Source organism: Poecilia reticulata, chromosome 23 (assembly GCF_904066995.2).
Source record: "Poecilia reticulata chromosome 23, P_reticulata-male-v2, whole genome shotgun sequence".
Lineage (NCBI taxonomy): Eukaryota > Metazoa > Chordata > Actinopteri > Cyprinodontiformes > Poeciliidae > Poecilia > Poecilia reticulata.
In genome coordinates this window covers 9,518,871-9,534,358 of record NC_088852.1, presented here as the reverse complement: position 1 = coordinate 9,534,358, position 15,488 = coordinate 9,518,871, and the positions used below count along the sequence as shown (strand labels likewise).

General features: G+C 39.4%; 1 protein-coding gene across 3 annotated transcripts in view; it reads right to left on the bottom strand.

Annotated features, from left to right (window-relative positions):
- Positions 1-7,605: 7,605 nt before the first annotated feature.
- Positions 7,606-15,488, bottom strand: part of wnt5b (wingless-type MMTV integration site family, member 5b) — a 74,013-nt gene continuing 66,130 nt past the window's right edge. For all 3 annotated transcript variants that reach the window (XM_008400745.3, XM_008400747.3, XM_008400744.3), the window contains 3 exons: positions 14,753-15,045; positions 10,936-11,094; positions 7,606-10,738 (listed from right to left, as the gene is read on the bottom strand). In XM_008400745.3, the coding sequence (XP_008398967.1) occupies positions 10,439-10,738; positions 10,936-11,094; positions 14,753-15,045 (752 nt within the window). In that variant the 3' untranslated portion in view covers positions 7,606-10,438. The remainder of the gene's footprint in view (positions 10,739-10,935; positions 11,095-14,752; positions 15,046-15,488) is intronic.

Genomic DNA, 15,488 nt, shown 5'->3' with positions numbered 1-15,488 from the left:
GCTACTCGCATGAGCACAAGATAACCAATCAGATGGCTCTGCGAAAAAACGGACCAATCACCGACTACCAGGAACAAGACATGATTCTTTTATTGTAGTTTTTAACCAAAGCTGTTATTCAAAAGCAAAAATACTAAAAACAAAGAAAACCGAACACTTACTGTAAAAATAACTGAATAAAGGCTGAAAACAAAGTAAAAATTAAATAAACAATAAAGATGCAAATCATAAACAAACAAAACAGGAAAATAACCCTAGTGACATTAGATTGTATGATGGTAAATAGGAAAAAAATAAATCAAGAGGACGTGAAATGCTACTTTATGAAATTTTGAGAGATTAAAAGTAAATCTAGAGGCACAATTCAGTTTTTTAAATTGTGTAAATCTGTTAAAAGTTCTTAACAGACCACTCTCCATCTAGCTGTTGTCCAAATTGCCTTGACAGTTTTGTTACACATGTCTGACTTAATGTGCCTGTGTGCACACAGTCAACATGAATCGAGCCAATGAATGCATAACTGAATCACCTGATGTTTCCCACCTCTGCTTCGCTGATTTAAGAAGTGCGTGCAGACATGTGAGTTTCATGCCAGAGCACACATAACCCCACTCCCAAATGCAATGCAATTACAGACAGCTCTTGGTTGTGCAACAGGGAATTAGTTATTGTGATGCAAAACTCTGGCAGCTGGGTGTATTCCTGAACTCCAAGCTTCATAAATTTTCTTTTGAATGGTTAACCGACACACCAGTTTCACCTTTAAACAAGCTTAGCAAGTATCCTTGCAAATGTTTGTTTTCAAAAAATACTTTTAGGTTTTAGAGAATATGTTTTCAAATGTTTGCTCTTGTTTTTCTTTTCTTAAAGACATGATGATATCTGCTGTGTGTGACTGAGCAGATACCACCTTGTGCCAAGGTTGGCATAAATAGTTATGCAGTTTCAAAAATGTTTTTAAAGATATTTTAGCCTATTTCATGCATTAAGACAAGCCCTAATTAGTCTAGACTAAAGCTTTGACTGCAATAAAACCAGTTTTCAAGTGGCATTACTTGAAAACTGTCTTTTGTATTAATTCGGGTGGTTAAGTTTGTCTGATATAACATTTTGTTTAATGATCTGAAATATTCAAGCAAACAATAATAAAATCAATCTCTATGGGAGGAAACACCTTTTCCCAGCACTGTAAGTACAGCATCTTTATCTAAATCCAGTTTAGAAGAAAAACATTTTATAATAGTGCATCTTTCCCAAAAGCATGATGTAGGTTTGAGCAACAGCTATGCTTTAGAAATTGATTTTATCTTGACCTGGGCAGAAGACGTGGAACACTTTTTCTCTTTCACTCTGACAAAGTCCAGGACCACGTTCACATGACAGCCACACTAATTTTACTAATAGTGAGGGCAAACTAAGGGTAAACTAAGTGTTTGTCTTTAGTTGCACTAAAAACCTATGAAACCGACTCAAGACTGTGAACATTTCTATTCCTCTTTCTGGAACTAAAATCAGATAAAATCAAATGACAATCCTTTGACTTGACGTCAGAAAATAATTTCCATCCTTGTCATTTCTATGCAGTTCTGTCAGATTCAATCATGTGCTCAAATTATCATTTAAAACACTTAACACTTAGATGTCTTGAATCTTTCCAGGATTGTCTCGGTTCTTTACTGATGAGAGAAACATTAAAAATTACCAAACTAAACATGAGCAGCACTGAATGCAAGAGTGTCCTTCACTGAACTTGTTGTTGGCATAACCAGTTTGTTTGTGCAACCTTCATTTGTCATTGCACAACCTTTTTTTCTTTTTTACATTTTTTTTCTTTCCACTTCACATTTATATTTAATGATATCAGATAAAATCCCAGCAAGTTTTTAGTTTTAATGTGACAAAAATAAGATTGAAAGTTTGTTTTACAGACAGGGGTAACTCTAAAATTGCTATGTATTTTTTTTGTTTCTTTTATCCTCTGACTAGATTTGTGCAGAATATAGTAAGTGGCTTTTTTTCTTGGAGAACACACATTTATGGAACTACAATTTAAAACGTAGATTAACTTTGGAAATAACGTGTACATTACATACAATTAATGTTTTAGTTTACATTTACCAGTAATTTTTACCAGTAATTGTGGTGCCATTGTTCTGGTTAAGCAAATTTTTTTTATATGAATTTTTCTACAATGAATAAATGTACTCATATTAAAGTTCATGTCACCCTGAAAACATCTTCTCTCAAGGGCATGGTGATGGCAGCATTATGCTGAGAAGCTTTTGTCCCCAACTGAAAAAGGGAAGCAAATCACAGATGATGTGAAGATGCAAGAATGTAAATGCAGGGCAATACTGGAGAAAAAAATAAATAAAACTTTCAAATGTATGTTTCAGTTTGCCTGACCAGATTTGAGTAAATTTGAAAAAATATAAAGATCTTTCAAAGCCCTATACGGGCTTAAAGTGGCAGTTGTAAACTAAATTTACCAAGCAGACCTGTTTTTTTTTGTGTGTGTTTTTTTATGGGGTCACAGAAAAACAGAATGAAACAAACAAGATGAACAATGTGATCCTATCCCAATGCAGCTCAAGCTAATAACTTAAGGTTTTTAGCTCAAGCTAAAAATGTGAAGATAAAAAAAATGAAACTGGTCCAACGGACCAATTAATTACAGTTTCTGTACCAGCGCATATCTACATGAGGAATTAATTCAGTATCATCTCTTCAGTACAGGGGCCATAACAGGGGCGGTTTTCCAGGGGCAAAGACCCCAGTTGGCCAGAACCGCCCGGGCCGGTTTATGTTTTGTCGAGCCGTTTCAGTCAAACTGTCATCTTAACTGTATATTCTCTACCTCCTCCCAAGTTGAAAGCGAGCTTGTCCACGTAATTTTCCATAAGTTGACTGTCGTGTTTTTTTTAGGGTGTGAACATCGTTGGCAGGATGAAGGTTTTCACACAGCACAGGCGGGTTACAGCCTGTGCGCCACACCTGAAAACACAATCATAATTATAATTTGTTGAACTTCAAATGGCTTTTATTCGGTTTATGCAATGGCTCTTACTGTCGTTAGGCAACATGTTTATTCCAAACAGAACCAGAGTGTAAAAAAAAATGTGGCCCATAATCAATCCTCAACAAGATTATGTATGAAACTTTTAAGAAGACACGAAGACCTGAAAGAGTGAAGCAACATTCAATACCAGCCCTGTTCGATCACACCGGGCGTCACTGAAACCAGCCTTAAATATTTAAAAATTAGGTCACTTAGCCATGACCTACATCCAACACGCTTACCTGCATGCGGGTTGCAATAAGAGCACATAATGCGCTACACTCACCACGCTTCATTCTTTAGCTCCTCGGAATAAAGAAAAATGCATTAATGAAAAGATGTTTTTGTCTATGCTAAGTGCAATATTATGTTAATAGTCTTTAAATCTTGAAGTCAACACTTTCAGTACTTGAATCAATAAAGTGTCCAAGTGCATATTTTGAGTCTAATTACTTCATTACTTGCTGTGTGCAATTTCTGAAGGAATACATGAAGCATTTATTTCAGCTGCTCTGAGAGATATTTAATGCATCACCAGTCTTTTTAATTTACAGGCATAAAATCTGTTCTTTATTTCTTTCATCAGTACGAAATTAAGCTGGATGTAAAAGCACAGGTGAATTAAAAAATATATTCACACGCCCTGAACCTTTCCATATTTTGTCACATTAGAAACAAACTTGAATGCAATTTGTTGGGATTTTCTATGATAGCATTAGGAAAAAGTAGACAGGAAAATGATTGCTTATCAGGTTTTCTGACAGCTGACAATATTTGTTTGCTTCATAGTTTAATTAGAAAATATATGTCTAATTTATATGTCTAATTTATATGTCTAAAATATATGTCTAATTTTAGACTGCAGTGAAACAAACAAACAAACAAAAAAACAGAACAAAAAAACATCCTAAAAATACTCCAAGCATTATGCTGTGAGAATTTTCTTCAGGAGGCAGAATGAAGCTGGTCAGAGTCAACAGGATGACATATGGAGCTAAATACAGGACAATAATTGAAGACAATATTTTAGAAGACGTGGAAAATTTGAGACTGTGGTGTAAATTTACCTTAGCAAGTCTAAACATGCAACTTGAACTATAACAACGAGGAGTTGATTAAACAATGTTTTACCTTCCACTCAACAATTATGCACCGATTTGTCAGCGGAATAGTGGTATTTGCAGTTCTACCATAAGATGTGAAAAAGGTTTAGCAGTTTATATTTTTTGCAAGGAACTGAATATCTTTCTTTGCTAAACTGCAGTAAAAAAATAGAACAACAAGCTGAAACTAAATATTTCTATAGTGTTTTGACTTTTGTATCCATATCGTAAATGGGGCTAAAAGGTCAATAAGCAGAAGCGCTTTCGAAGATATTTGAGACGTACAGAAAGCAGCACTGACGTGGAAGCTGACCTTCCAACTCAGAGAGCACTTACTCCGTGTGCAGAGCCATCCCCAGAAGATTAGATAGTCAGGCTACTCAGCGATCCATCCTGCTCCTACCACAGCTTGTAGAAAGCATATGGATGAATGAGCTTATGGATAAGTGGCTGAACATTTGTGTTTGACTTGGTCTTTGAGCTCTGTTTGTGTTTGAAGAGTAAAAACAGCAGCGTAAGCAGCTGAATAAGGAAAAGGCATGGGATCTGTCGCGCTCTGTAGGTTTATGGTATTTGAAAATGAAACGGTTTCCTCACTTCAGCTAATCTAGATCACAGAGAGATTTCCCACACCAGCTGCTGGCTAATCTACAAACATATTGTGCAAAATCCCTTTGTACCCTTTGCGTCTGGTATCATGTGGCTAAATGCGGGGGAAATGCTCTCACTCCAACATGATAAATGGCCTGTTAAACACGGGAACTGGGCAGTTAATGCAAGCATTTTTACTCGGGGTTTTATTATGATTTTAGAGGAAAAAGCAGCTTTCTTCCTCCTGCACTTAGAGACAAAACAAGTTTTAAGGATAATGGCCTCATTGTTCAAAGTCAAAATTTGCCAAAATAAAACAAACAAGAAGAATAAGTGAAAAACAATGCCTAGTAAAAATATTCACACCTAGTACATTTTTTATATTACACTCAAAAACTGTTAGCGTTTTAACTTCTTGTGTGACAAAGTGAAGAAAACATATGTATTTTATTTAATTTTTTTTTACAAATAAAAGTTCCTTAAGTGTGTCATTTAACTCTTTTTCAAAAAGACAGTGAAACAAATTGCTCTGACAAGTCACCTAATTAGTAGTCAGAATTCACCTTGTGCAGTTTATTCCCAACTCAAAGATTAGAATACAAGATCTCAAATTTCTGTTCAATCCATCACCACGATCCACAGCTTCAAACCCAAGACATGATCGGCCAGAGCCTTTAATCCACTAGGAGCCAGAACTCCCTACATCTTGTATCTTGTTTCATTGCAGCGAAAAAGATGACGGAACCAGGAATACAACTGAACAATCAAGAATGGAGCAGTTAATTAGCTTTAACATCGGTGTAGAGCCATTAAATAATCATCTGTTTGTTAAAGATGAGTCTACAGTTATTGCTAGTTCCTCGTAAATTTCATATCCTCGACCCCATCGCTGTGTTTGAGATGTAGAGTCATGTGTGCCGTTCCTCCAATGATCCAAAGAGAGGATTATTGAAATGCTCATGATTCCACACAATGCCCAAGAGGCCCAGGGCAACTCTGGAGAAGCTGCAGGGATTAACTGCTCAGGTGGAGGAATATATTGACAGTGTAGCCATTAGTTGCTTGGTCCACATTTCTGGTCTTAATGGAAGAATTACAAGCAGAAACAGCAGTGAACTTTTTGGCCAACAAGCAAAACTAACAACCATCAACGCAAACGCAACATCCCAAAGGTTACATACAATGGTGGCAGCATCATGATGAGGGGATGGTTTTCTTCAGCATCAGGACAGAATAGCCGACTTGCTCATGTGGAGGCCTATGTGGCTTAAAACCGAGCCCTAAATATACAATATGTAAAATAGTATGGTCTAGTCAAAGACCAGACCTAACTTTTACTAAGAATCCGTGAAAATATATCTTTATAGGCATTTGCCATTCAGGATAATGGAGCTTGATCTATTTTTGCTAAGAAAAATACTAAAAGGTTCAGTCTGTAAAGCTGATGCAGATAAAGGACTAATTGCAGCAAAAAAACTGGCTCTCTACAGCGTTACGTCATTTTTCCTCCATTAAACTACAACACAATACTTTAGATAGGTCTATGACAATAAAATCCCAAGAAAATAAGTAGCTGTACGTTTACATATGCATACATTTCCAAGTCATTATTCAATAAAAATCCACACCCAAGAAAAACTAAAAGCAACACTAAACTGGCTGCATGGCCACAAAAAAGTAAAAGTATTCACATGTACTAAACACACTTACCTCTGTGATTCTCTGCAACCACCAGGTTTCAAAAAACAGCCTCACCCCTAAAGTTAAGAAAATACAAAAAAAAAAACATTTAATATAAAGCAACATGAGGGTGGAAATCCTCACCGAGTGTTTTGTTTTCCGTTTGTGCAAATTCAAGCTGGCAGCACTTTGTAAACAGATGGCTGTCAGGCCAGGAGGATTAGATGGGCCTGAAGGTTACACTTTCACTGATCCAATCTTGCTAGAGCCTCACACATGTCATGAACGACATATACGGCACACTTTGTAGATTATCAGTTACTTTTTTTTACTGATTATTATGTTTCCAGCTCCAATAGGCATTGAGAGTTTGTCTACAATAACAGATGACCCCAGACATTCACCGTCCTCCGTCCGGTGAGGAGGATTTCTTATACACAGGGGTGCAGGTCACTCGTGCCGCTCTGGTCAGTTGTCTAATCCAATTACCTGCAAGCAGCTGCAAGTAATGGGATTGTTAGTAAGGTCACTGTTCTGACCCGATTAGCCTCGACATTCAGCGCTAAACATTGAAAAACACTGACAAACAAATGTTAAGAGACAACTTAAGATCATCTTGATGGTATTTATGGGAATCATGCTTAGTTTTTTAAATGTGGAAAATGAATGTTGTGGGACAGAGATTGAGAACAAACAAGGAGTTTGTAGGGACAGACAGACAGTCTGCCTGGCCATCTGTTGGAATCAAAAGTCTTCAGCGGAAAAGGCAGGAAAAAATTATGGGGAAAATTTAGCTGGAAAATCAGCAAGTTCTGATGTAAAACTTTAGGTAAAAATCCAAAATAGTTGTATGTTAAATAGACAAGTGATCACTAATCAAAACCAGAACAAAAACATCACCAAGAAGAAAACAAATTTATGCATCTTTAGTAAAAAAAAAAAAAAAAATACTAGGATGGAAGGTTGTATGAGAGAAGATTCAAGATTCAACGTTCAGAAAATTAAAGTAACAAATTCTCCTTTTTTGTTTCTCTGTTGTGTGTACAGACCTTCTCAAACTCTGCATTTTCTGACATTTTTTACCCTATTGCAAAATAATGCAACCAGGTAAAAAAAAAGAAGAAAAAAAAAAGGTTTAGCTGTAGAGGAGAAGAACTGCAGCAGACAGAAAGCTTCACTTTCAAAGTCTACTTTATCAAAAGAATACACAGTAATATGCATGTATAAAACATAGAAAACATCATAAGCTTATAAACACCAACAAAATATAGATTCTTATGCACCAAGTTCTTGAACGTTGCTTGTAAGGAATTGCAGTCCAGTTCTTCCGTTTCTTCTTGCATTTATTTTCCACAGCATATTCAGTCCTCATGTGTCCACAAACACGTCTATTATCTGATTCACAGTCACAAAGTGTCACAAAGTGTCACAAAGTGTCACAGTCCTGGCAAAAACACCAAGTCGACACAACACTTGACATCTTGTTTGACATCGTCAGATGAAAAAGGTCCACTTGGCACCGAACGCGTCTCTTTGCATGTCTTCATTAAGGCCAGTCCAACATGTTCATCTCTCTACTGGGTGCTTTCTTCACCTGATGTGAAGGTTATGGAGCTAGACAGCAAGCTGCCCACTTAAACAGCAACAATGTCAAGATGGCTGCAAGCAGCAGGCCTCATTAACCCGATCACAGGATCATTTGTCAGGTCACCGACACAAAGGGGAGTGCGCCGTGTCCTTTTGAGAATTATTGTTAGCACTTTGCTGATGTTGCTGCAGGTTCAGGCATTTAGAACTGGATTTATGTGAGCTCTTCTTTTTCTCCTAAAGTTTGTTACAAAGAAGAGTGAAGTATCTGGAGTCCCTCTCTTTGCAGTGCCTTGCAAAAATATTCAATATCCTTGTTCACATTTTGTCACTTCAGAACTACAAACTGCAATGTATCTTATTGGGATTTGCTACATAAATACAAAGTGGAACGTAATTATGAAGCGGAAGGAAAACGACATGAACCTTTCTATTTTGGCTACAGATTAAAAACCGAAAGATGTAACCAGCCCTCCTTTCCCTGAACCGTGAGAGATCTTCTAAGTAAATGGAGTACATATGCACTTAGGTGAATCTCAGTTCAAACTCAACAAATCTTCGAAAGCCTTAGAGATTTGTTGGAGACATTAGTGAACAAATGGCATCCTGAAAACATAAGGAATAAAGCAGAAAGGTCACGGAAAAGATTGTAGAGAAGGTTCAAGCCGAGTTAGGTTATGAAACAATATCTCAAGCTTGGAACTTCTCACCAAGATGTTCAATCCATCATCTAAAAATAGATACAAGAACTGCAAACCTTTCAAGACATGATCATAATCAGACAGGTAGAATAGAGATTAGAGGTCAACTAATAAATCTGGCCTTGAAGGAAGAGTGACGAGAAGAAAGACAAACAGCATCCTTTGAGCTTCACAGCAGTGAATCCTGGAAAAGTGGAAGCAACACTGATGGTGCTGGGCTCTGTTCATCCATAGCAAAGTACAACACAACAAGAGGCAGAGTTTCACAATAAAAAGTATTATTATTATTATGTTTGAGTTGCAAATCTTACATTTCCTTTGTGCCAAAACCAACAACAGGGAAGAAGATAAAAAAGAAACATGTAACCCTTTAGAGACCAAGTGAAGGAGTTTGGTTTCCATATTAACAGGCTGCTTTCTACTCAGTGTGGAGCCGTTTGACAGATATCTTGTATGTATTGACCAAGCGAGGATCTGTCGCTGTGTAACTGCAGTCAAAGTGCAACAAATATCGACTTTAACCTGAGTGCAACGCAAGCCGTGCCGAGCTGCTTGCACTTCAATGCTGAGGGAGGAGATGCAGTGCATTGGCGTTCGCTCGGCGCAGGAAAAAAGAAAGAAGCGAAAAACGAAACATTGTTGCACGGAGCATGAAGCACAAATGAATGGATTTCAGAGGTGGAGCTGGTGCTGCATTCGGTGTGCAAGTCCCTTAAGAAATTCACGTTGCAAAAAGCCATGAAGGGAGCAGAGCAAATATGTGGAAGCAGGTGATTTGGCCAGTGAAAGACAGAAAGCATTTTAGTAAAAAAAAAAGTCTGACAGACCCTAAAACTGGACATGATTGCTTTAATCCCTACATGGTGGTGGAATCATCATGCTTGGAGTCCCACACTATAACGCAGTTAGCAAAAATAGATTTTCTGGTGCGGAAAAGCTCTCAGTAAAGCTCAGAGAAGTGAGCCTGATCTCTTTATTTTCAGTAATAGCAGAGTGTTGTCTACTGGACAGGGAGAGATGCTTGCAAAATCCTAACAACAACATCAAACTTGTTCAGGGCAGAATGTTATTTATAACTATAATTCCAGCAAAAAAATGTCTCAATGTGGATTGTTTTCCTTGTACTGCATATCTATGGACCACTTTTTGTTGGTTTGTCACGTAAAATCCAGTTTTTGGATGAAACGTGAAAAATAGTTGAACTGGTATGAATACTTCTACAAGGCACTTTGGGTTCATTGTCACCTTGACTTGTTCCCTTTCTGCTGGTTGTAGTTTTCTTTGCTCCTGCCAGTGGGATGGGAGTGCATACAGTGATGTTAGCAGTGCTCTTGCATTAAAAAAGCAGCAGGAATCAGAGGAATCAAGGCTGCTTCATACTTTAAAACAAACACAAGTCTCTTTAAGTTAAAATGTGTACGCTGTAGATTTCTTTCTTTCTTAATTATATATTTATTTTCATCTCTTCAGCTCACACAGTTCAATGTGTCCCCACTTTAAGGGATTGAAACCTGGTCTGTTTTTCCCTTTCATCCTCGTTTGTGCTGTTTTGTTCTTCCGTCAGGACCGTGATCAGAATATTGGACATCTTTTTTATATATATATATATATATCAGTCCATTGATCAGCTCTTTATATTAAAATGGATATCATCATTCTTCATAACCTCCTCCTTCCTCTCCCATTTCTTTGGGTCAGAGTTCACCCGCCGTTTTGTGCTATTTGCACATAAACTGGTCCACGAGAGTCGTGCAGCGCCGGCACTTGACGTAGCAGCACCAGTGGAACTTGCAGTGGCAGCGCTCGTGCTTGTACGTCTTGAACTGGTCGTACCCTCTGCCGCAGCACATCAGCTCGCAGCCGTCCATGCCCTCTGAGGTTTTGTTGCAGTAGCGGCCATGCGTTCCCAGAGAGCCCGTGGTTTCGTTCCGGAGACAGTAGTCGGGGCTTGTGTCAATGTAGACCATGTCCTCAGGTGTCGGGTTGTTGAAGCGCTTGTCTTTCAGCTCCAGCTTCCCCTAGTTGAGCAAAAAAAAAAAAAAAAAAAAAAAAGGAGGTTAGAAGTTTGAGCGATACATCTGGACAGTGGACCACCAGATCAGTGGTCTGGACTTTAAATAAAGTGAGTGTATCAAGTCAAGTCTATCTGTTTAGCACATTTCACCAATGAAGCATTCAAGTAAATGTTTGTGGTCACTACATATCAAATCAATACCTTGCGTCCAATCTGCATGGCCGCAGCACTGTCGTATTTCTCTTTCAGAAATTCTCCGACTCGCCTGAAGTCGGCCAGCTGAAGCCAACAAGTTTTCAGACTGCAGGACCCGGAGACTCCGTGACACTTGCAGGCGACATGCGCTTGGTTGTAGACGGCCTGGTGAAAGACAGACGTTCATGTATATCTGTAAATAAATCCTCCTACCAGAAAAGGAAAGAACAGGCATAACGGCAAAGTACAGAAGTCTGAATTCTTAGTTTCAATACTACTCTGCTACCATCTAGTGGTGGAAATATGTAACTACAGAATTCCTGCGACAATTTCTCATATCGACATCCCAGACTGTTTCAGAGTCAAATTTACAGTATAAGGTTTTTTGAATGGAAATGACTAATAAACTGAATATATTAAAATATTTACATTTACCCTGAATTTTAAAATACTTAATGGAGATCCTTGCTAAAACACAATGTCATAACAAAATGTTATGTTGCCACCACACACTTTTGGGTATTTTATGGGAAATTTGTCTGATAGTAACCATAAATTAATGAATCATTGCGAAAAAGAATGAAAAAGAGTCTCCTGACAAACTCTTAATAGAGTGGTGTATTTGTGCAAACAACCATTTTTGCTCAATAGAACCACCTCTTACTGCAATTGCAAGTCTTTTGGACCTGTTTGTTGTGGTTTTGGTCTTCATAATGCTGTTTATTCAGCAACATTTAAAAAAAAAAAATCCTTCACAGATATAAGTACAGGTTACCAGTAGATGACTTCAAAAAGCAGTTGATTGCACAGTATTTTATTTTGGTGTATCGATGAAAAAGAGTACACCACTCTCCACTGATACCCCCAAATACTAGTGATATCAAAGTTGCATTGTGGTGGCTGAAACTTACATTTTTCTCAAGAAAGATTGTAAAAAAAAAAAAATGGACATCTCTGTTTCATTTCCTTCACCCTCAGCTAACTTTAAAACCACAAATCAAACATTGGAAACATTTGACGTTCTGTCACGCTTTTTTCCCTCAGAAAGCCTGTAATTTGTAGGATGTTGCTGCGTTCTGAACATATGGGTTTGTTTAAAACAAAACACAGAACAGGAAATAGAAGATTTACGGTCTCTGCAGCAGTAAACCTTGCAGCTTTACCAGGTCACCTAAACAACATTTAATAAACAAGCCACATTAAAACACCCCTATCCTAAACACCCACATAAATTACGCCTGCTCTCATTGAGCGCTGCACAGAGTTTAGTGTGCACCAGACAAGCTACCACACATTTACTCCCTGAATCATTTACCTCTGATTCCTAATTTCCCCTGACGCTAATGAAACCCATCATTCTCTCTCCTCACGTTGCCTGATCTCAATTACCTTCTCACCTCCGTTAACCTCTGCATCCCAAACACCCCTGACCCCTGCGTCCCACCTCCTACCCCCTGCTTTCAGACCTCTACTTTACTACCCAGCAGGCATAGCACTCGGCACCCTGCAATCCTGTGATCCGACCCCCGTGACCTCCTCAGACAGCCACGGAAAACAGAGGACAATGGTATTTGTTATTAAGGCTGCACACGTTTGGTGGTTTAGCTTGAGATATTATAACTACAACACTTATTTCTCCCGTGAAAAAAACACTTTTACCACAAAACAGTAGCAGCCAGGAACCCCATTCTGTCCAATCAAAGCAGGCATCTGTTTGTCCAGCGCCATGGTGAGGTATTTGGTGGGTCATGCCTGCTGGGCACAGTGACTCTGGACCCTCATGGTCAGTCATCCATGGCCTAGACAAGCTCTCTGTGTCAAGCACAATAGGTTTTACTCAGTCAGGGTTAGAGTGAGTGAGTGTGTGTATGAGTGTGTACTTGCCCGTGTCTGAAACACACAAGGACAGAAATGGAGAACACAGGCTGCCTTTTAGTGCCAGGCTAAGCTATGAATGAAGTGAGAAGTTAAGAAAAAAGGTCAACACACGTCTGTGCTTCACTGGCATTGTTGGTGTTGAGAGTCTTTGTTTTGACCTAACTGTAGGAAAACTAGATGATTACATTATAGTTTTCTTTGGATAGTTCTCAGTCTTACCAGTAGACTTAATTAATGCACCGGCTCAAGAAAAGCATTCCCACAGCATGATGCTACCACCTCCTTGTGTCACTGTGAATTTGGTATGTTTATGGTCATGTGCATTGTTAGTTTTCCTCCGGATATGTTTTCAGGGCACTGCAATTGTCACCCGTCTCATGTTATTTATGAAGAAACACCTGACATATTGATTCTTACAATGTGCAGTGATGATATTACACAGATTGGGAGCAGAAATGTGTCTGTTTTATATCTAATATACATGTATACATTTTTTTTAAATCGTCTGTTCTTTGTTGAAACATTTTTTTCACCTGGATTCCCACTATGGCCTGGAGTTTTCTGTGCGTTTACCCTGGCTTTTTCCATATTATCCAAATGTTCAGTGGTCTCTCTAAACCGTTCATAAATGCAAGTGTGTGTTTGGGTCTCTCTGTTGCCCTCTGATAGTGAGTGAGTAAATCTGCCAGACAAGAGGTTTTCAACAGAATTCACATAATGAAAAACCAAACAGGAATATGTTTTTATGTTGAACAGAAAGCTGAATGAGCATCTAATTTTAGTTAGTGACAATCGGTCAAGTTTGACAAAGATTCCTCCCTTGATGTGCGTCTCTGCCTCCAGACCTCAGCACACACAGACAACCACACTGCTCACTGTTCACACACACACACACACACACAGTGGCAGACCTCTACATCCTCTACAAAGACTCTGTGGTTTGCCTTGTTCAGCCAAGCAAGACAAATCCCACTTAGGACAAACCAGCGTGTCCTCAGAAGAAAGACGAAACGGAGGGATGAGGAGAAGGAGAGAAACTGTCTTCCTCCCCACCTTTTCATCTCCCTCTTCTCCTCTCTTCCGTTTCGATGGACAGACGACAATGAAAGCGAAGGATCAAACAGGAGAAGGAAGGAAAAGTTATTTCAAAAGAGTGTGCGTGTGTGGAAGCATGTGTTAATACAAAGCTGCGGCAGTATATCTTCCTCCTCATACTTTCTTCTATAGCCCCAACGGGACCGTCGGCAGAAACACAAGCTCTCCAGACCCTCACCTTTGACCTCTGACACACACAAACCTGGGCTCACTGTCTCTCACACAAATCAAACGGGGCATTTGTGCATACACACATGCATGTCTGTCCTGTAAACAGCTTAAACAAAGCTGCGGTGGAGATAAGCGGCCTGCACCCAAACAGGCGAGGAGGACGGTTTACGACCAAAAGTGCAGATTTAAAAATACACAACATCTTGCCAACGTGCCATGAAATGGATCCACCAAAGTTCATGTTCCCAATAATAATAATAATAATAATAATGTTGACGTCTAATGTGTTGCATCTGTCCGTGTTTATCCGTGCATGTGTGTCTGTGCGTTAAAGCGCTGGAATGTGCCTTGACCTGGGCGACCCAGCTAAACTCCAAGGGCGTTAGCAGTTGTACCATTTGCAGGTTCCCAATAAATAACCGACACACACACACACACACACACACACACACACACACACACACACACACACACACACACACACACACACACACACACACACACACACACACACACACACACACAAACTCTCAGTGTGGGAAGGCCACGTCAACTTTGACACACATTCCTAACAGACATACAGATATAGTATGCGGGTAAAAAGAGGAAAAACACATTTCCCCCAACAAAGTTCCCACAGCAGAACAAAAAGTGGCGGTGTGTGTTGGGTTCGTCATACCTGTCTCCCCGCTTCGTTGTTGTGCAGGTTCATGAGCATTCGGGCGTACTCTCTGGACCCGCGCGGGTAATTCTTCTCCCGCTCCTTGGCATCGACAAATTCCCGGGCGAATCGGTAGCCGTAATGCACGTTGTCGCCGCAGCCTCCCCACAGCCAGTCGCGCGGCAGGTCGCGGGGCCGGGCGGCGCGGCTGCAGCCACACGTGGAGAGCTCGCCGTCGCGGCACGCCCGACTGATGGCGTTGACGACACCGGCCGCGCTGATGGCGTACGTGAATGCCGTCTCCCTTGAGCCTGGTGGAGTGAAAAACACGAGATGTTTTTTTCTTAGATTTCAAAAGCGAACCGAGGTGCATTGCTCTGTCATTCAATTTTTTTGTACATTACATATTACCATCACAGACTTCCAGTGTATCTTATTGCCATTTCAACATATTGCAACCAAAAATCTATCTCTTGTTGCATGTTCATCAAGGAGCAGTGATTGCTGCAAGTCATTGATTCAATGCGACTGGCTGAGTTTACTTTGAAAGAAAAGTTTCCAACTGGTCTGAGTAATAAATTGAGCTTGACTGTTTTATAACTAGGATCAATTGGGAATGTATGTAACCCACTTTAATCTCTGTGGATGAACTGAATTTACTATTTTTTGGTGAAGTTTCTTCTGTTGTGAGTTTGAAGTGGAAAAATAAACTAAACTGAAATAAAACCGAACATGATGATTTATGTGGCTCGCT